Here is a 20,653-nt window from a genome sequence, read left to right as displayed (position 1 = left end):
TGAGGTCCTTGTGTGGCATAGCACTTTGAAACAGGAGGCTACAAATTTAAAAGGAACTGGAATCCAAAGACTCAAGAAAGAGATTAAAACAAAAATACTACATGTGGGTAATGATGGATTGAATAATGTCAACTGAACTTTTTTTCTCTGAGGACAATGACAAATAAAACCAAAATTAAAAATCTGCTTGAAGGCCCTGGAGAGTTAATGAGGTAATACATATTCGGCTACGTTCTGGGAGGAGGTGGAAATTCAGGGAGGTGAGCTTAGTATTTTTGGGCCACAGTCCCCTTTTGACACATTTGCCTAATTTGGGAACAGGCTGCAGAGGGACTGAGGTAAAGGAGCACATCACTGGGCTGGTGGGGGTGGGGGGAAAGGTTGGTATTCAGGGACAGCAAAGGAAAAGAAGCCATGCTTTGGGTTGGGACCCAAAGCCCTACAGTCCTGGAAGTGAGAGGGAGCCAGAAGTGGGTGGCCTTGCAGAGACTGCAGTCTGGTTCGCATTAAAAAAAATCTTGAATCATTGTAACCCCAGAAGCTTTCCAGATGTAAACATATATTTTCTTTGGAAGAAAAGAAAATCATTCTAAGGCCTCACGCTACTCCTAGAAGAATTTTTAAAGTGTAATATTCAGCGCCCAATAAAAATAACTAGGTACACAAGGAAACAAGGTGACATGAACAAGAACCAGTAGAAACCCTAGAAGCTAAAGCAGAGCTGTGAGGATGACAAGATTTGATCTACCAGACAGACTTTTGAAGCGCTATGTTTACATGAGTCGGGCCATAAGGGAGAAGATCAGCAATTATGGCAGAAAACCAGAAGTTACTTTTTAAAACAGAGGACTTGGGAAAAATAAACAAATAGAGATATTATAAGTTGATATTAGGGGTACCTGGGTGGCTCGGTCAGTTAAGCATCTGACTTCAGCTCAGGTCACCGTTTTGAGGTTCATGGGTTCGAGCCCTACATCGGGCTCTGTGCTGACAGCTCAGAGCCTGGAGCCTGCTTTGGATTCTGTGTCTCCCTCTCTCTCTTGTCTCTCCCACCCTTGCTCATTCTCTGTCTCAAAATAAATAAATAAACATTTTGGGGGTGCCTGGGTGGCTCAGTCGGTTAAGCTTCTGACTTCTGCTCAGGTCATGATCTCACGGTTTGTGAGTTCAAGCCCCCCACCGTGCTCTGTGCTGACAGCTCAGAGCCTGGAGCCTGCTTCAGATCCTGTGTCTCCCTCTCTCTCTGCCCCTCCACACTCATGCTCTGTCTCTCTCTGTCTCTCAAAAATGAATAAATGTTAAAAAAAAAAAAAAAGTTGGCATTAATATGCCAGTTTATGGACTGGTTAAATAGAAGCTGTGATACAACAGAAGCAAAATTAATGAATTAGAATATAGGTAAGGAGAAAATACTGACAATGAAGCATAAAGTGATAAAAGATTGGGAAATACAGAAAGAAGGTAGGAAACATAAAAGACAGGGTGACTGGGTGGCTCAGTCAGTTAAGCATCTGACTCTTGATTCTGACTCAGGTCATGATCCCAGAATTGTGGGATCAAGCCTCACATTGGGCTCCATGCTGGAGCTCTATGTCTCTCCCACTCTCTCTCTAAAGTAATAATAGTAAAAATGGATAGGGGGAGAAGAGAAAAGATCCATATAATTTGAGTCCCAGAAGGAGAGAATATTTAAGAAGCAATATTTGAAGAGTTAATGGCTGAGAGTAAAACAAGCCAGTGGAAGATACAGAGGTACCCCATTAATGAAGAGCAAGGCTATAATTTTTTCTTTTCACACATAGCCATATCAGGGTAAAACTACTAAAAAAACAAAGATAATGGAGTAGATCTTAAAATCATCTAAGTAAAAAGTCATAGCACTTTGAGAGTAGACTGATATTTGATTTTAATAGATATAATCAATGATAGAAATTGTTCTTGGACAATGAGATATTCATAGGAGATTTCTTAAAAGGTCACTTCAAAGGTTATGTCACTCACAGAAAAACAAATCTGGTTTTATTGTAGATCAAAAAGTAAAAGCAAAACAATAAAGCTCCTGCAAGAAAATATATAGGGCAGCATCTTCAAGACCTTGAAGTAGGGAAAGATTTTAAACAGGACATAATGGCACTAACTATAATGAAAGGAAATACATATATATTTGACTATGTCAAAATAAAAAAAAAAAAAACAACATTATAATTCCTGATATGATGTACTGAGAAGGACACAACGTCACTTCTGTGGTATCTTTCCAAATGGATAACCTCAATCTTCTCTAAGCCTAAATTGAGGGACGTTTGACATAACAGCTGACTCATCAAAAAATGTCAAGGTCCTGAAAGATGAGAAAAGTCTGAGAAACTGTCCCAGAATCGAGGAGACTAAGGGGCCGTTACAACTAGTTGCAGTGTGGGATCTTGATTGGATCTTGGAACAGATAAAAGATATTAGGGGAAAAACTGGTGAATTTTAAATAAGCTCTGTAGGTTAGACAATGCTAATTTTCTTATTTTGATTAACTGCACGATGGTTGTGTAGGTTGTTAACATCAGGGGCTGTAGGTTATAGGGTGCATGTGAACTCTGTGCTATTTTTGCAGGTTTACTGTCTGTACTATTTATGCCATTTACAGTAAGTCTAAAATTATTTCCAAATAAAAAGCAAAAAGGAGAACATCTGTTACAAAAAATATCATTGAAAGGTGAAGGTCCTCAAATGAAAAAAAAACCTTTTATAATACCTTTAAGTGAGACTAGGCTTATATCCAGAATATACCAAGAACTTCCACAGTCAATGCAAATGTTCACGAGCACACTCTTTTATAAATTAGTATATAGGATTTAGATTTTAACTATGTTATATTTATTTGGAAGAAAGTAGCCTCTTACAGACATTGCCACATTGGCATGAACAACATAAGCATGTGGCAGAGTTATTTTGATTTTTGGGAAAAGACATTCATCTTGTTTTACCTTTTAAAGGAAAGTCAAGGCCAGATAATCTGAGATACAGGAAGAGAGGGTCATGGGGAAACGACAATGTGGAAGAAATGCATAAACAAAGTGTTCAAAGAGATAAAGAGGAAGGTCATGTAATGACCATAATTTCAGAGAAGCCTCAAACCCTGGGGGCAAAACTCCCTCAAGAAGACAAAGAACAATGAAAATGTACTTGGTGAAGTGTCTTTTTCTGATAAACTTTGGCTTTCCATTAGTTAAGAGAACAGTTCTCCTTTGTCTCCTACACTAGCTAATTGTATCTTTCTACTATTTGTAGTCATGAAACATGCTAACATACAAATAAATTGAAATATAGTTTAAAAATGAAGTACATTAAAAAATAATAAATAAAATGAAGTAAATTGAAGTTTCTTATATATACAGAGAGAGAATCCCAAGCAGACTCCTGCATTGTCAACGCAGAGCACTATGTGGATCTCAAGCCCGCAAACCATGAGATCATGACCTGAGCTGAAATCAAGAGTTGGAGGCTTAACTGACTGAGCCACCCAGGCGCCCCATATGAGTGTTATTTTTATCCCTATACAAGTGAGTTAGGACTGACTTTCACTACATCTTTATAACTGTAATGAGGACAACACAGAGCACCGTGACTACAGGTCCTTGAAATACTTATGCTCTTTAACATCCGATGCCTCACTGCGAAGAGTTGCACAACAAAAATGGCAGGTAAATGATTCATTATTACCTAGGTTGTTCCAGAAAGTGCTCAATATAGCTTGACATGTGGGTGCATAAGATTGGTTAAGGGAAACAAGAGAGGGAGGATGGAGGATAAAAGGCAAGATGAAGGCAAAGGCAACACAAAATTCATGCTAGGAGGACTGACCCATTGGCATGAGGTGGGTCACAAATTTGGGGATATTTTCTAGTGCACTAAGTAAGACAACTGAATTTAATGGTCACATGCATTTAAGAAATATTTACGTCGTTCACAAGAGAAACAAAATGATCCATGAAACTGAGTTTAAAGAGTAATATCTCCCATGAGTGCTCATAAAGGAGACACTGTATTATGTAACATCCTTTTAGTAAATAAAGCAGTGAGTTATATAACTTGGCAAAAACAAAACTTTACAGGAAGCCAATTTGCTACATGCTAGCTATACTGATCTCTGCTGCTATTGCTTTAGAGGAAATAATAAACTTTATATCTCTCAGGCAATCATTAATAAATGTAATTTCCTCAACTGACATTTTTATAACTAGTTTGTAGTGGTAAGCTTAAGAAGAAACCAAAGTTCAGCTATTCTGTTGAGATAAAATGTAGAAATGTTGTGTTAACATTCAGGCCAGCTGGAAATAGAAATAATATACTTTCATGAAAGTTGAAGACTCTGACAAAAGCGAATACTGAAAGTGAGGCTCTTTCTCCTCTGCCTGAAGAAGGGCTGAGAAAAAATTCTTGGGCTGGGTCAACACATTCCTCAAACAGAGGTTTGGGGTCTGCTGAAGCACACGGACAAATGGAGAATCAGAGCCATGAGGTTCTACTTCATAGAGCATGGCCATAGTTACTTTATTTTTTATTTTATTTTTTCTTAGTTTAGTGTGGAAAAATAAATTATGCTGTTATGTTGTGTTGTGTTATATATAACTGCTTTACTTAGAAAATCTGTGTGAAATTCTTTAGAGTAATATAACCTCCCAGTGTTTTCTCCAAGATAAACTGTTTGCAACATAAATATCTAGATAATGGATTTCATTTGCTCAGAGGATTAAACATAAGCCAGTTAATAGTTTAGTGTGGTGGGGAGTGTGGGTGGCAAGAGGTTTCACCAATTCTTTAAATAGTTAAATAGAAGGATCAATTCTTAAGACTATCCCTGATGTTTGAAGGTGTCATCCATAGACAATAGAATGCTTCAACTTACCAAAGAATTAATTAGTGATTATAGATTGCTTAATTACCTCATGGAATAGCTTCTAACTAACCAAAAAAAAAAAAAAAAACAAACAAACAAACAAACAAAAAAAACACTTCTACTGCATTTATAAAATCAAAATAACTTGGAATCTATTTCAAGGTCAAACCACACTATATCTCATATCTCTTTAGGGATTTAAAAGTCATGCAAAGTCGATAAAGAACACAATATTTTAACTGTTTTCTGAACTTTATCTACAAGAAGATAAATTTTAAAAAGTGGTTGCTGGGTGACTCACTATAGTTGCCATTTTCTTAGGTAGAATATTGATCTGAAAAGTCCAGGCTTCCCATGTATGAATAAAGAAGGTTATACAGGTATTTTAGATGGAATGCCTACTAATCTAAAAATCTGGAGGTCAGGGCACCTGGGTGGCTCAGTTGGTTGTGTCTGAGTCTTGATTTCAGCTCAGGTTATGACCTCATGGTCATGAGATTGAGCCCTGGGTTGGGCTCTATGCTGGGTGTGGAACCTGCTTGAGATTCTCTCTCTCCCTCTGCACTCCCCCCCATTTATTTATATATAAATAAATAAATAAATAAATAAATAAATAAATATCTGGAGTCAATAGTTGCCCTTGAAAATAGGATAAACTATACTTTGCATCCAGCCAGCAGGACTGTCCCATAGAGTTAATGAAGGTCTTTGAATAGTTCTGGTAAATCTAGTAGTAAATCTTCAGCAGATGCTTTATTTACTTGAGATTCTTTAAATTGGCTCTAGAATACACTGGACTATGATAAAGATCAGGGAACAAGTTTGGATCCATACAAGGACAGCTGAATTTAGAGATGAGAAAACAAGACAATTTGTGTCCATCTGGATGTAAACATCTTCCAAATTAATTCTTATTTAAGATTTTCTGGCAGATCTATTTTTATTGAGTTTCAAATAATTATTATTTCAAATAAATATTATTTAAACATAATAAAACAAAAAGGATCTCTTCTGGCTTTAATTTCACATATAGACATACAAATTTGGCCAACTTTTTCTCCCTTTTTGCCCCACCTGTGGGGCAAAATATTTGAAGTTTCATAGATATGTCAGCACATTTATGAATGGCTAGATTTCTGCAATCTAAAAGGAAAAGACTACAATTTTCCAGTTTCCGACTTCTTCCCTCTCATAAATGAGATGGTTTTGGTAGCTTCCCTCATTCTTTAAAGACAATAAAATGGGATGAAGTGACAAAAATCTCTAATAACTAGTCCTATCAAAATGCCAACTTGACTGTAACTCAAGTTAATCAAACTGAAATTGAGGTAAAAGATAACTTGACCTGAGGGAAAATTTTATAACACACAGGGAAAATGGAAAGCTATAAAGGGAAGTAGGAAAACAAATATGGAATAAAGGAAAACACTTACTCTTTTTAGTTAGTTTGGGGAGAAGAATGATGGGGCTAAATGACACTGGCATTTATATCTTTATGATTACAATGCAGTGTGTTTCCCCTAGAAATAAGTACTAATGGGTTTATAAACTCAAGACTATAATCAAGATACAAAAAAGAAGGAATTTCTGGACCATAAGAACCGCTCACCTTTGGTCTTATTTTCTGAGACCTCATGCACTTCCCTTTCATGAAGGCCCTTAAAGATTTTCCTGTGTTGGAAGTGGTGGTATGATGCCACCTGATGGCAAGGGACAACCAGGGGCAGATGGAAGGGAACTAACAATTCTTGGGCACCTATTTGGTGCCAGTCTGTGCTACAGGCTCTACACAAGCAATCTTTTTTTTTTTTTTTTCAACGTTTTTTTTTTTTTATTTTTTTATTTTTTTTTTATTTTTGGGACAGAGAGAGACAGAGCATGAACGGGGGAGGGGCAGAGAGAGAGGGAGACACAGAATCGGAAACAGGCTCCAGGCTCCGAGCCATCAGCCCAGAGCCTGACGCGGGGCTCGAACTCACGGACCGCGAGATCGTGACCTGGCTGAAGTCGGACGCTTAACCGACTGCGCCACCCAGGCGCCCCTCTACACAAGCAATCTTATTAAATCCTCAAAATAAACGTGAAGCCCTGGAGAATTTAGCATTGCAGAGGTCAGAAAACTTTACACATTTAGAGAAGGACAGAGAGCTGAACTCATCCTGGGCTGGTGTGATGCCACACATCATGCCTTTCCTCTATGTCACACTTCTTTCCAGGGATGACATAGGAGTGCATTTGAATGCTCACATCTCTTTCAGAAGAAGTTAACCGTTCATCTGAACCAATGGTTACATTTAATAAGAAAATTTTAAAGTCTTCTATTTGAAAATAAACATTCCTGAAACTAGACCACTTTCTTACACCATTCACGAAAATAAACTGAAAATGGATGAAGGACCTGAATGTGAGACAGGAAACCATCAAAACCCCAGAGGATAAAGCAGGAAAACACCTCTCTGACCTCCACTGCAGCAATTTCTTACTTGACACATCTGCAAAGGCAAGGGAATTAAAAGCAAAAATGAAGGACTTCACGAAGATAAAAAGCTTCTGCACTGCAAAGGAAACAACCAACAAGGCAATCGATGGAATGGGAAACGATTCTTGCAAGCAAATGACATATTGGACAAAGGGCTAGTATCCAAAATCTATAAAGAACTCACCAAACTCCACACCTGAAAAACAAATAATCCAGTGAAGAAATGGGCAGAACACATGAATGGACACTTCTCTAAAGAAGACATCCAGATGGCCAACAGGCACATGAAAAGATGCTCAATGTCACTCCTCATCACGGAAATACAAATCAAAACAACACTGAGATACCACCTCACGCCAGTCAGAGTGGCCAAAATGAACAAATCAGGAGACTATAGATGCTGGCGAGGATGTGGAGAAACGGGAACCCTCTTGCACTGTTGGTGGGAATGCAAACTGGTGCAGCCGCTCTGGAAAACAGTGTGGAGGTTCCTCAGAAAATTAAAAATAGACCTACCCTATGACCCAGCAATAGCACTGCTAGGAATTTACCCAAGGGATACAGGAGTGCTGATGCATAGAGGCACTTGTACCCCAATGTTTATAACAGCACTTTCAACAATAGCCAAATTATGGAAAGAGCCTAAAAGTCCATCAACTGATGAATGGATAAAGAAGATGTGGTTTATATATACAATGGAATACTACTTGGCAATGAGAAAGAATGAAATCTGGCCTTTTGTAGCAATGTGGATGGAACTGGAAAGTGTTGTGCTAAGTGAAATAAGTGAAATAAGTTATACAGAGAAAGACATACCATATGTTTTCACTCATATGTGGATCCTGAGAAACTCAACAGAAGACCAGGGCGGGGAGGAGAAGGGGGGAAAAAAGTTACAGAGAGGGAAGGAGGCAAACCTTAAGAGACTCTTAAATACTGAGAATAAACTGAGGGTTGATGGGGGCTGGGGAAGAAGGGAAAGTGAGTCATGGGCATTGAGGAGGGCACCTGTTAGAATGAGCACTGGGTGTTGTATGGAAACCAATTTGACAATAAATTTCATATTAAAAAAATAAAAAAATAAAAAGCTTATGATTATATGCATGTAAATAAAAATAAATTATTACCTTTAAAAATAAATAAATAAAAATTTTCATTGGACCTTATATAATAGGAAAAAAAAAAAGAAAATAAACATCCCTTACTTTTTGACTTATGAGCACTGGAGAATCATTTAAGGAAGTGGCCCAATTTACAAAGTCAGTCATATCAACCGTTTTGGCTCCTTTGAGAAGCTTCTCTTTCAGCTCATATGCATATTTTTGGGTTCCTCCTCTTATGAGTGAAATAACATCATCTATAAGGTTATCACTAGTGATGTTTACTGAGAAGAGAAAGAGGATATAAGTGAAACATTTATAGTTCTGTGACATTTGATCAACATTTATTGAGCCTTTTCAAAAAGTATAGTCTAATATATTTATTGAATTTTACTTATATAATTTTTTCACCCAAAATCTCCAAGAGCAGGTTTTATTAGTAGCCAATTGTAGACTCCAGTTGTCTTAAAAAAAAAATGATGATTTAGATACATTGGTGATTCCAAATTCATCACTTATGCCCATGCCTACGTGGGAACTAAACGTGACTTTTGGGATGTACTAGAAATTTTTTGTTTTCAGACTTACTTCATAATTACATTTTATATAACTTTGCTTCAAACTAATTTAATATTACCAAAAAAATCAGAGAGTGTAAAAAAGAATCAGGTGAAAAACAAAATTTTTTTCCATCCTAAATTCCTACTCATCTCTCCTTCAGTTTCTCTCTCCAGACTTTTAACACACTTTTGTGAATCTTATAGAGTTGTAAATTTTTTGAGCTGGAAGGAATTTCAAGAAGATTTTTGTTTATCTTTTTTCATTTTTATAGATGAGAAAACTGAGACTCAGAGAGGTGGAGTGACTAGCCTAAGACTAGACTGAGGGTCAAATATTGAAATTAGGACTTTCGATGGCAAGTTCAATTTTTTTTTTTTTTTTTTGCACTCATCAGTGGTTTCTTATCATGGCCACACGTTAGTGGTGGGTATGCTTTTAAAAATACTAGGCTTTCCTCTCTCTGCCTCCCCACTATCAGCTGCTTCTCTAAAGGGAAGTCTCAAGCATTTGTATGTCCAAAAATATTCTCAGGGATTTCTGATTAGAGTAAAAATTGAGCACTCCAGCACTATCTCATGCTTGTAAATCTGCTAAGTATTAACAACACAAGCAACATTTATACTAAAGATATTTATGTTTTTAAAAAAGTTATGCACTAGTTGAATGTTAAGGATGGGTTGGGATTACTTCCCCCCCACCCCCAGTTTTATTGAGATATAATTGACACACTGTAAAAGTTTAAGGTCTACTTAGAAAGAATGCTTTGCCATACACATATATCACAAAATGATTACCACCTGCATCACCTCGTACAGCTACAAAAAATTTATCTTTTCCTGGGCCGAAAACTTTTAGTTTCTGCTCTCTTAGCAACTTTCCAGTATATCACACGGCACTGTTAGCTACAGTCATCAGGTTGTACATTACATCTCCAGCACTTATTTATCTTATAACTGGAAGTTTATACCTTTTGACTCATTGGACGAAGGCAGATTAGGGGTTTTGAGCCAGGAAGAAGGCTGAATTAGGGAAGTGGTTTCAGTCTTCTCTTCTGTTTATGGTCACATACAGTATGCCACTAGCCTATTCAGAAACTTTGCTAAGATTAGGGGGGGAAAGGAGATTTTTGCTGAAGACGTTTTCTACCATTGGCCTTCTACCATTGCCAGGATAAATGTGCAAATCTACAAAGACTACAGTGTAAGTGCCTTTCCGAGAGCGGCACACTGTGTGGCCTGAGCAATGATGTTTCCAATGAATACATGTCCATGGGTACTTGTGTTCATACCACTGTCAAAATAAAAGTTTTAAATCACTCAAAGGTTTTATTTGTTTGTTTGCTTAGTAAAGAGGATGGACAATAAAGAGAGTTCATAGTGACGGGGCAGTGTTCATTGACAACACCTCCTCCTTTTTTTTAAACTAGTGAGGTAGGCCATACTTACCAGTTCCACCTTCACCCCTCTTTAAACAATCGTTTTTATTGATCTTTCCTGTGAGTTCAGCTCCAGCATTCAGAGAAGCATCCAAACTAAACCCGAGGCATCTCTGTACATCCCTTATTTCAACACCTGTTTAATGTATTTAGTTGAAAATCATTAAATAATGTCTAAATTACTTCAATAAATACATTTCAATTGTGCTATTTTGTAAGAAACATACTCGGATTCCTAGACATTATTACTGAACTCAAATGCAAGGTCATATCTGCTCTGCTTTGATGCATAGGGCACTTGTACCCCAATGTTTATAACAGCACTTTCAACAATAGCCAAATTATGGAAAGAGCCTAAAAGTCCATCAACTGATGAATGGATAATATTAGAATCTAGTGGCCTCCTTTTGAATTTGCTCGTCAACTTACTAACAAAGGACATATAAATTTACTTCTTGTTTAAAAGAGACATCACTCAGAATAGGGCAGTTACAGTAAAGTCCTTTACTTCTAACATCATGGGAGACAGACTTTGATGTCTAACATATATTGAATACTCATCATATACCCAAAATCTTTCCAAGCATCAATTAATTTAATCCTCACATTAACCTTTCAAGGTAAGTTCTATTATCCTCATTTTACAGACGAGGATATGGAACGACAGAGCAGATAAGTTACCTGCCAGTGGGATTCAGCAATTAACCAAGTTACCATATGAACCAGAGTTGTCTGGCTGTTAAGCACTTCTCTGTATTGACTTCATAATTTGGTTGTGGGATGCATCAACATCTCCGATTCCTCTTTGGAAGACTCTGTTCATTAAGGTAGTGAGTTCATTGCTTTGAGCAGATGGCTTATACATGCGACAACTTTGCTTTGGTCCTATGAATGCTACTTAGTAGACATCAGTTTTGGAAGCTGACTCACTGGTGTGTGGATACTACAGTTACTAGGAAGAAAAATCCTAATATTTAATTCAAGTATATACTTTATTATCTATTTAGCAGAGAAAATGATTATTTTATTACAAGGGTAAACTGCCTCAGTTCATTGACCATGTCAGTTTTCAGTCTTATTTATCATTTCAGAACACACACACACACACACACACACACACACACACACAAATGCTTTGTGAAAAAGGAAAGGGAGAAGTGAAGTTAGTCCCAGGGTTTCATAGTAAAATATAGAAGTAGGGATCTGGGGACATTTAAGCATTCATTTATTCAGCAAATATTTTTTGTGTACCCACAACCAGTGAGAACTTGAAAAATATCAGGTGGATTTCCCTATGAAAGGAAGACGGAGGATAAAAATGGAAGGCCATGCAAGGAATCCAGAATACTAGATTTCCAACTTTAACCTAGGAAGCATAAAGACTTTGATTCCGAAGATGGGTATGAAAATATCTAAGTGATCCCAATGAGCTTAGATTTTCTGCCTCAGCTGTGGGTCTTTTCTTGTCCAGACAGGGTCTGGACATCCCAAATCTAGGTGTAGGACGTGGTTTGGTCCTCAGGTATTGCCAATGAAGAAGCAAGAAGGATGACTTCCTTTTCAAAGGATTGACCTAATGATCCTTGTCTACTAAGGTCAGACGATAAGTAAATTTAAGTGAGTAGGTCTGAGTTACCCAAGATTAAAGATTTTAGCTCATGGAGCTTTTTCACCAAGGCAACTCTTAGCCTGAAGTGTTCCTTGTGTTTTGATCACCGTTGCTGAGCCTTTCTCTTCTGATTTTCAGGTCACTCAAGACACAGTCCTCTTGTGCCCCTTGCCCATGTGATATTTATCAAAATAGCCTGCCGGACAGGACTCAGGAGGCTTCATTACGCTGTCTCACAGGATATAGCCCTGTGAGGCAGTACAAGTCAAACAACTTCATATTCCATTTCTCCTGGCAGCGCCTCTACCCACTCAAGACTAGACTGAGGTATCAAGAGCAGTTAGTTCTGGCTATTCATAGTTGTTTCATCTCTAAAATGTTTACAAACCGTGAGGACAGTGTCCGGCTGTAAGCTCATAGCCATATCCAATTCTTCACTTGAAACAGACAGAGGCTAAGAGAAAGAGCCACGGAAACGTTTTTTGGCAACACTTCCCTCCCTAAGAGACACACTGAAAACATTTGAGGGCAAAGGAGATATGCTGGCATCTATCTCCTCTGTAAGGAATATTATAACTAGCCACAATTTCCCATGAAATGAGTAATTAAAACTTATCAACACAGTCACTTTGCATGCACTTTATTCTTAAAAGGCTTAGATGAAACCTTTAGGCCAGTATGGTAATTATGTAGTACATAGGCCTTTCCTGAACCCATGGCAGACATTGATGATCAACCATGGCCTTCTTTCCCATAACTTCAAGTGTGATCAGACATCTGCTCAATGTGGAGTCAATTCAACTACCACCATATGATTAAACTTGTCATTCTATGAGGTAAAACTAATTTTCCACCTTTGCTTTAAGACATTAGATTTACATCTTAATATTACTTTCTCCCTCCTCCCTCAGAGAAAATTTAGAACACTATTTCCCTTCCAATGCTCAAGAGTCCTTTGGAAAAGTATTGACAAACATGTAATGGAACCCATTTATCGATTAAGAAATAGATGATGTGAATTATGTCTCTTGTACTTTTTCTACTTTTTAAGTAGTATTCCACTCAAAGCATCGTCGCCAACTGATCTTAAACTGCAGTATAATTTTGTGCATTTTGTAGTAGTGCTGCTGATCAAGTCATGATCAAGCCATCGTGATCAAGTTCATGATCAAGTCATCGTGTTTGAGGTCTAGAAGTCAATTTGCTATTTGCTGTTTCAACAGGATTTTGATGCCAAAGGGCAGAGAGAGAGAGTTCTCTCAAAGAAGCAGTGTATAGGAATTTATTTGAAAGCCTTTAATCATTGAAAGAGGTTAGCAACAGGAATAATGATTGGTTAAAACAGCTTTAGAGGTAAGAGCTCTGTTTCTAGGTGTACCTTTCTCTTCCATGGCTGCTTTATCCAAAACATATATTAGTTCATAGAGTCCTCCTAGAGACCCAGAGCTACTGTAGTGGGTTCCGTAGGTTTCCAAAAATGCAAAATATTCCCCCTTTGCGTAGGTAGGTGGCAGAGCTTTTATGTCCTCCAAGAAAGTTGTTGTCAGCATGACATCCCGACTTCTCATCGTAAATCTTCCCAGATGAATTACTCCCTTCACATGCAGGAACACTTTTTCCTTTGTTGTAGGGCAGAAGAAAATAAATATGAGTTTAGTAGCCATTATTTCAAAGTTAAAAATCACAAAATTTAGGATTTCCCCAGGCAATAATTTGTGTTTGTTGGTTTTGTTTTGGTGACCATAGATACTTTAACCCAGTAGGGTGGCAAACTCAGAATGCTGTTAGTCCCAGCTGTTGATGAAAGTGTGCAGCACGGGGGCTCTCAAACACTGCCGGTGGGAATGTAGAATGGTCTAATCCCCCTGGAGAACTGCCTAGCAGTTTCTTATAAAAGTAAACACACATTTACCCTATGGCCAGCAATTTCACTTCTACATATTGACCTACGGTCAATGAGAAAATAGCCCACAAAAAGATCCATACAAGACTTTCATAGCAGCTTTAGTCAGAATAGCTTAAAACTGGAAACAACTCAAATGTCCACCAACAGAAGATTGATAAACAAATTGTGGTATGTTCACACAAAGGAATACCAGTTTGCAATAAAAAGGAAACAAACTACTGATACATGCAATAATATAAACAAATCTTAAAAATAGTACTCTGAATGAAAAAAGTCAAGCACAAAAGAGTATGTACTATGTGATTTCACTCATATGAAGTTCTAGAACAGGTGAAATTAAGCTACAGTCAGAGAAATCTGGAGAGCTTGCCTCTCAGGCAGTAAGGGAGTGGCTGAAAAAGGGCATGATGGAATTTTCTTGAGGTGGTGGAAACGTTCTATATCTTGTATGAGGAGGTGGTTACACGGATGGATACCTACAATAGTCAAAACTCATGGAGCTATAGGCTTAAAATATTTGTGTTTTTGCTTATAAATTATACCTCATTAAGTTGATTTTAGAATGTTGGCAATGAAAGAAAAAGTAGACATTATGTATGCAGCCCAATCTCATTTTGCAGACCAAGAAAGTCTGATCCAAAGGTATCAAGTTATTTGCCCCAAATCACAAAAATAGACTGTGCAGTGATTGGTCCTATAAATGTAGGCTTCAGGTCTCCCTGCTCCTTCTACTATGTACTTTCAATTTTTTTTTAAGTTTATTTATTTATTCTGAGAGAGAGAGAGAGAGACAGAGACAGAGACAGAGACAGAGACAGAGAGGGAGAGAATCTCAAGTAGGCTCCACACTGTCAACATAGAGCCCAACACAGGGCTTGATATCATGAATGATGCTACCATGACCTGGGCAGAAATCAAGAGTCAGACGCTTAACTTACTGAGTCACCCAGACACCCCACTCAATTTTTGGTAATAATAAGGTGGACAATATTTTAAGACCTAAATAGGTGAACAGTTAATCATTCCCAGAGATGATGGCTTAAATTTCCAAGAGAAAACCATAGACTGTCCCAGCCAAAACTAAACTATAATTGACACCTATGGTTTTGTAGATGGTTCGTTTAAGGTTCTTCTAGAGTAGTGGTTGACACATGTTGATTGCATAGAGCTTTAAAGCATATTATTAGCTTTTAAAAGTATAGCTTGGTATATATGAACATCACACCAAACTTTCTGTGTTCTGGAAGCACAGTTGTTCACAGTGTATAACTTCACTCCATGTGATGGTCGGTGATTCAGTCTTCAACAAAAATCTTAAAGAAACTTACTCCATATACAATAAATCATATGAGTTCTCCTGATGACCTCCATCATAATTCTCAGTGGAGTCTCAAGGATGCACAAAACATATTTGGATTCCTTTTCGTTGTTGCTAAATTAGGAGTATAACTTGTCAGAAAGACGTTATGTTCTTTGGCCCCACTTATTTTAGAGGTAGATATTAGATCATTTCCATCCAAACATAAAGTTGTTCCTTCTGTGTCAAAATCTCTTGACCTCACTTGTCTAATGATTTGCTACCCATTTCTTTGTCCTTATTAAAAGCGAAATTCATTTAAAAAACTCTCTGTACTGGCTGTTTTCAATTCCTCTCTCCCCATTTTCTCTTAAATCTAATCCAGTCATTCAGCTCTCCTCGCTACTTCAACAAAACTTCTCTTGTCAAGGTCACCAGTGACCTTCACAGTGATAAAGCCGGTAGCAATTACTTTTTAGTCCCTCTTCTTTGACATATTAGCACATTTGGCACAGCTCATTACTCCTTTCTCCTTGATAGTTTCTTTTCTTATCTCCTAGGGCAGTTCTTCTCAAGCTGTAAAGTGCGAACACATCACCTGTAGAATCTTGTTAAAATGCAATTCTGATTCAGCAGGTCTGGCTTAGAGGCTGAGGTTCCAGCTTCCCAGTGGTGCTGATGTTGTTGACCCATGGACCACCCTTTGAGTAGTGAGGTTCTAGGGCATTATACCTGCCACATCTTGCTGTCCTCCGCTGCTTCTTCCTCTTTCTATTGATGTTCCTTGAGTTTAGTGTTGGATCTTCTCTCTCTCTCTCTCTCTCTCTCTCTTTTTTTACAAAATGTGTAGTCATTTATTTTGAGAGAGAGAGAAAATTCCAAGCAGGCTCCATGCTGTCAGCACAGAGCCCAACATGGAGCTTGATCTCACAAACCATAAGATCATGACCAGAGTCAAATCAAGAATGGGACACTTAACTGACTGAGCCACCCAGGTGCCCCATCTATCTCGTTTGGTAGCAACTTCATCTTTCCAGTTGCTCAGGTGAAAAACCTTAGAGTCATGCTTGACTCTACACTTGTGTCCATCATCACTCACCTGGATTCTTACAATAGCTTTCAACAAATCTTGCTTTTGCTCTTAACTCTCATATTTCTTATCATTTAAATTATATTAGAGTATGTCAATCTTCTATTAAAAAATAATTCTAGTGACCTCCCATACCACTCAGAGAAAAAGCTAAATTTCATGACCTGGTTCAGGGTAACCTTTCTAACTTATTCTCCTTCTGGTTCACTCTGGGCCAATGGACAGATATGCTCCCACCTGACAGGCTCGTCTCTAACAGTTCCTTTTGCCAGGTGCATCATCCCAAATATGACTATTTGGTTATTTCCTCTCCTTCAAATCTTCACTCAGATTTCCTTGAGCTTTCTTTTTAATACTGCCATTTTCCCAGCACTCCTGATTTCCCTTCTGTTACTCTACTTTTCACTTTATTCCATAGCACTTAACACTTTCTAAATACTATGTGGTTTGCTATTTTGTGCTTATGTTTGTTTTATCTATCTCTCTGTGATGAACTTTCAGTTCCATGAGGACCGGAATCTTTTCCAGTTTGGTTCACAAATGTATCCTAAGTACCTGGAACAGTGCCTGGCCACATAGGAAATCCACATTAAATATTTTCTGCATGACTTAAAGGATTTTCCAACTACATACTTTGGATGGGTATGCATGTTAATATAGAGACAATGTACAGACCCATACAAAACAATTATAATGATTGAGCAAAGTACTAAGAGTGAATTATTATTATTTTTTAAAGGAGGAGCGGGTATCTAAATAAGTGTGTTATCAGAAAATGAAGAAGGAACATTTTACCAGCATCATACTGATTACAGAAAGTATATTCTATATTTATTTCAAAGGGGATGAAACAAAATTCTAAATTGGGATTAAATATTAAAAAACAAACACATTTGCAAAGCTTCAAACTAAAGGTGTGATTACAGAGGAAGCAGACAAGTTTCATATGCTACGTGTATAATTTCATGGCATCATTACTTTAGAGACACTTCATAGTAAGTACATAGCCATCAGTGTAGGGCATTGCAGTAAATTACCAAAATTCCTCAGTATGATTCTTCATTGTAATTCTGAAGATAGCATAAATTGAACAGTCTATTACCACAATCTCAGTCCAAAGGTATGCTCTGAATTCTAAATACGCTTGTTCTCTGTTCGTCACCACCAAACATCTCACCCCCGTATACTACTACAGATCCTGTCAAGTTCTTCTCCAGTCTGCGTTCTTCTTCCTGACCTTCTAGCTACATATTTGAGGATTTGTTGACTATTACTACCTCTCTCTCTTTTTTCTCTCTCTTTCCAATGAGCTCTATGTGCTCCAAACACTTAAAAGAAACAGTTTTGGGGGAGTGCCTGCATGGCTTCATCTGTTAAGCACTGACTCTTGGTTTGGATTCAAGTCATGATCTCATGGTTTGTGAGTTCGAGCCCTATATCAGTGTCAGCGTGGAGCCTGCCTGGGATTCTCTCTCTCTCTCTCTCTCTCTCTCTCTCTGCCCTTTCCCTCCTCTCTCTCTCTCTCTCAAAATAAAAATAAACTTTACAAATAAAGAAAAAAAATTTTTAAACCCATATCTTAAAAAATAAATAAATAAATAAATAAAAGAGGGGGATGCCTGGGTGGCTCAGTTGGCTGGGCATCCGACTTCGGCTCAGGTGGTGATCTTGCGGTTCCTGAGTTCGAGCCCTGCATCGGGGTCTATGCTGACAGCTCTGAGGCTGGAACCTGCTACAGATTCTTTGTCTCCCTCTCTCTCTGTCCGTCCTCCACTCATGCTCTGTCTTTCTCACTCTCGAGAATAAATAAACATTAAAAAAAAATTAAAAAACATGAAGAAGGGGTTTGGTTATTTTGAAAAATATCCCATCATATTCTCTGTTTAAGTGTTTGAACTTACCTTCTTTGAAGAATGTGTCAAAAACAGTTGGTAAGTTTCATTTTTGGAATACCCAAATCGAAATTTAGCCTCAGCATTTGTAATACCTAGGGGTGCTTTATTGTCAGAAGTTTCTTGAAGTTTACTTTTGGACTGTTCAATTGCTTCCGTAGGTGTGAATTTTAAATTTATATCTGCGTTAAAATTCGATGTCCTCTCTTGGACAATTTGTTTGAATGCTTGCATCTGTTCTTCATAATATTCAGTTCTGAAGTTTTTATCGGCTTTGGTCTAAAAGAGAATCACGAGATGTTAAAAACAACATACAGAAAACCACCCTAAATAAGCATGGAATAAAATAAAAATCAAGCAATGATTTGAAAGGTATTTGAGCAAAGGAGTTAAGAGTGAAGCACTGAAGCGACATGGCTGGACTCCAGTACGGGCTCCATGACTCTTGAGAACAGGACACAGTAACTTCTCTTGTGTGTCAGATTCCTTCCGCGAAATAGAGAGACTCACCAGAGGGAGCCCAAAGGGTGTTATGAGATAATAAAATGAGACACCGCATAGGAAGGGCTGAGAACACAGCGAAACTTTCAGATGTTAAATATGTTAATAATTACAGAACAATTTGTGTAACAGATGTGCAATATACTTTCATTTGTGTAAAAAAAAAGAAAGGAAGAAAGAAATGATAAAGCTAATCCTGACCAGGAAGGCTTCTGGGCCAGCTCAGTTTTGAATAGTTTCTGCATGTTGATTAATTTAAGCAGGAAGGTTAAGTTCTGCATTGTCTCTTAACCTTTACACTTCTACTGTCTGTTAACAAGTAAGTAAGTAAATAAATAAATAAATAAGGGAAAACAAGCAAGCAAAAAAAGGCTTTTACGTGCATAGGAAATTACTGGAAAAATAGACAAAGCAGGGAGTGTTTGCCCTTGAGAAGGGGAACTGTGGAATGGAAATCTGGAAATCTTGAGTGGTAGCAGGCTTATATTTCCTTGAATAATCTTTTGTGATGTTCAGACTTTTTCACATTTTTTTTATACCATATTCATTTTTTTTTTTGCATGGAAAAAAAATACCCTGAACTGAACAACCTAGTTAAAAATTAAAACTTTCAATTAAAAAATTCTTAGCCAACTTGGCAATTGTCAGATATGAGTGGGAGGGTTGCTAGTCTCAGTGATTAACCTCTCTTTCCAGAGGTCCTCTGCGATAGGCTGTCGCTCCAGTGTGAGAAAGAGACGCCCATGTCTTCAGTCAGTGGCTGGGACCAGATTCCCTAGCATATACTGGGGGACTGTTCCGCACAGGGAATGCTATCGTCTGAAACTTTATGTTTCATAGCATATGTTAAAATCCCAGTGCCCGATGTGATGGTAGGAGGTGTGGCCTTTGGGAGGGGCTTTCACAAATGAGATTACTGCTTTCATACCCGTGAGCCCAAAGAGCTCCCCAGCTCCTTCCAGGATGTGAGGATGTGAAAAGTTTGTAGCCTAATAGAGGACCTTAACTCAACCAGATTAGCACTCTGATCTTGGACTTCCAGAACTTCTGATAGTCTTATCTCCAGAACTGTGAGAAATAACTTTCTGCTTTTTCTAAGCTACTCTGTTTGTGGTATTTTGTCATACCGACGTGAATGGACTCAGACGGGGAAACTAAAGTTACCATCTAATGGAAATGACTAAAATGTGTACAGTTTTCATTAAATCAAGGGATCCTGGGGAAAGTGCTCAATATAAAGGGGGAAAGTAACTTAACCATGTCACTTCCCTGCTTAAAAATTTTCAGTCTTCCCACTGCCTTTAAGAGGTAGTCTAAACTAGACTTACTCCAAGTTAATCTCTCCCTGAGGGTACTCCAGCCCTTTAGACACTTTTTTATTTCCATAGCCTATGCTTCCTGCTACCAAAGGGCCCATTTATGCTGCTTTTACTTTCTAGAATGTTCTCTGACATCTTTTCCCCCTCCCCCATCCTCCCATAAACCAAACACATACACGTTCTCTCACATACACACGCTATACAGCTTGACCTGGTTAATTCCCACTCCTATTTCAAATCTTAGCTTAAACATCACTTCTTCAGTGGGGAGGGGTCTTTCCTAATCTCACAGACTAGCAAATCCATTTTCTATAAGCTGTCATGTCTTTTAAAGTAAAACAAAATGAAAGACCTTTTCTTTTATGATTGCTTATTTAATAGACTTTCAGATGGTAAGTTCCAAAAAGTCTGGAAACATGTCTATCTTATCCACACACCACTATCACCTCGTGACTTGGTAAAGTGTCTGTCACGTAGTAGATACTAACAAAAATGTATTAAATTTAATATGCAGGTCCACTGTTGGTAACCATAATAGTGAATATTTATTGAGTGCTTACTCTGTGCCAGAGG

The 20,653-nt window shown here is 37.9% G+C and overlaps 1 protein-coding gene across 2 annotated transcripts in view; it reads right to left on the bottom strand.

The window, feature by feature from the left end:
• The window catches only part of C9 (complement C9), a 53,583-nt gene that overhangs the window by 3,158 nt on the left and 29,772 nt on the right, over nt 1-20,653 (bottom strand). For both annotated transcript variants that reach the window (XM_049648757.1, XM_049648758.1), the window contains exons 6-9: nt 18,270-18,539; nt 13,454-13,694; nt 10,477-10,602; nt 8,576-8,754 (exon numbers count right to left, since the gene is read on the bottom strand). In XM_049648757.1, coding sequence (XP_049504714.1) covers nt 8,576-8,754; nt 10,477-10,602; nt 13,454-13,694; nt 18,270-18,539 — 816 coding nt within the window. The remainder of the gene's footprint in view (nt 1-8,575; nt 8,755-10,476; nt 10,603-13,453; nt 13,695-18,269; nt 18,540-20,653) is intronic.

Source organism: Panthera uncia (assembly GCF_023721935.1).
Source record: "Panthera uncia isolate 11264 chromosome A1 unlocalized genomic scaffold, Puncia_PCG_1.0 HiC_scaffold_17, whole genome shotgun sequence".
NCBI classification, from domain to species: domain Eukaryota; kingdom Metazoa; phylum Chordata; class Mammalia; order Carnivora; family Felidae; genus Panthera; species Panthera uncia.
The sequence above is the reverse complement of the archived record's forward strand: the minus strand, read 5'-3'. Positions and strand labels throughout refer to the sequence as shown.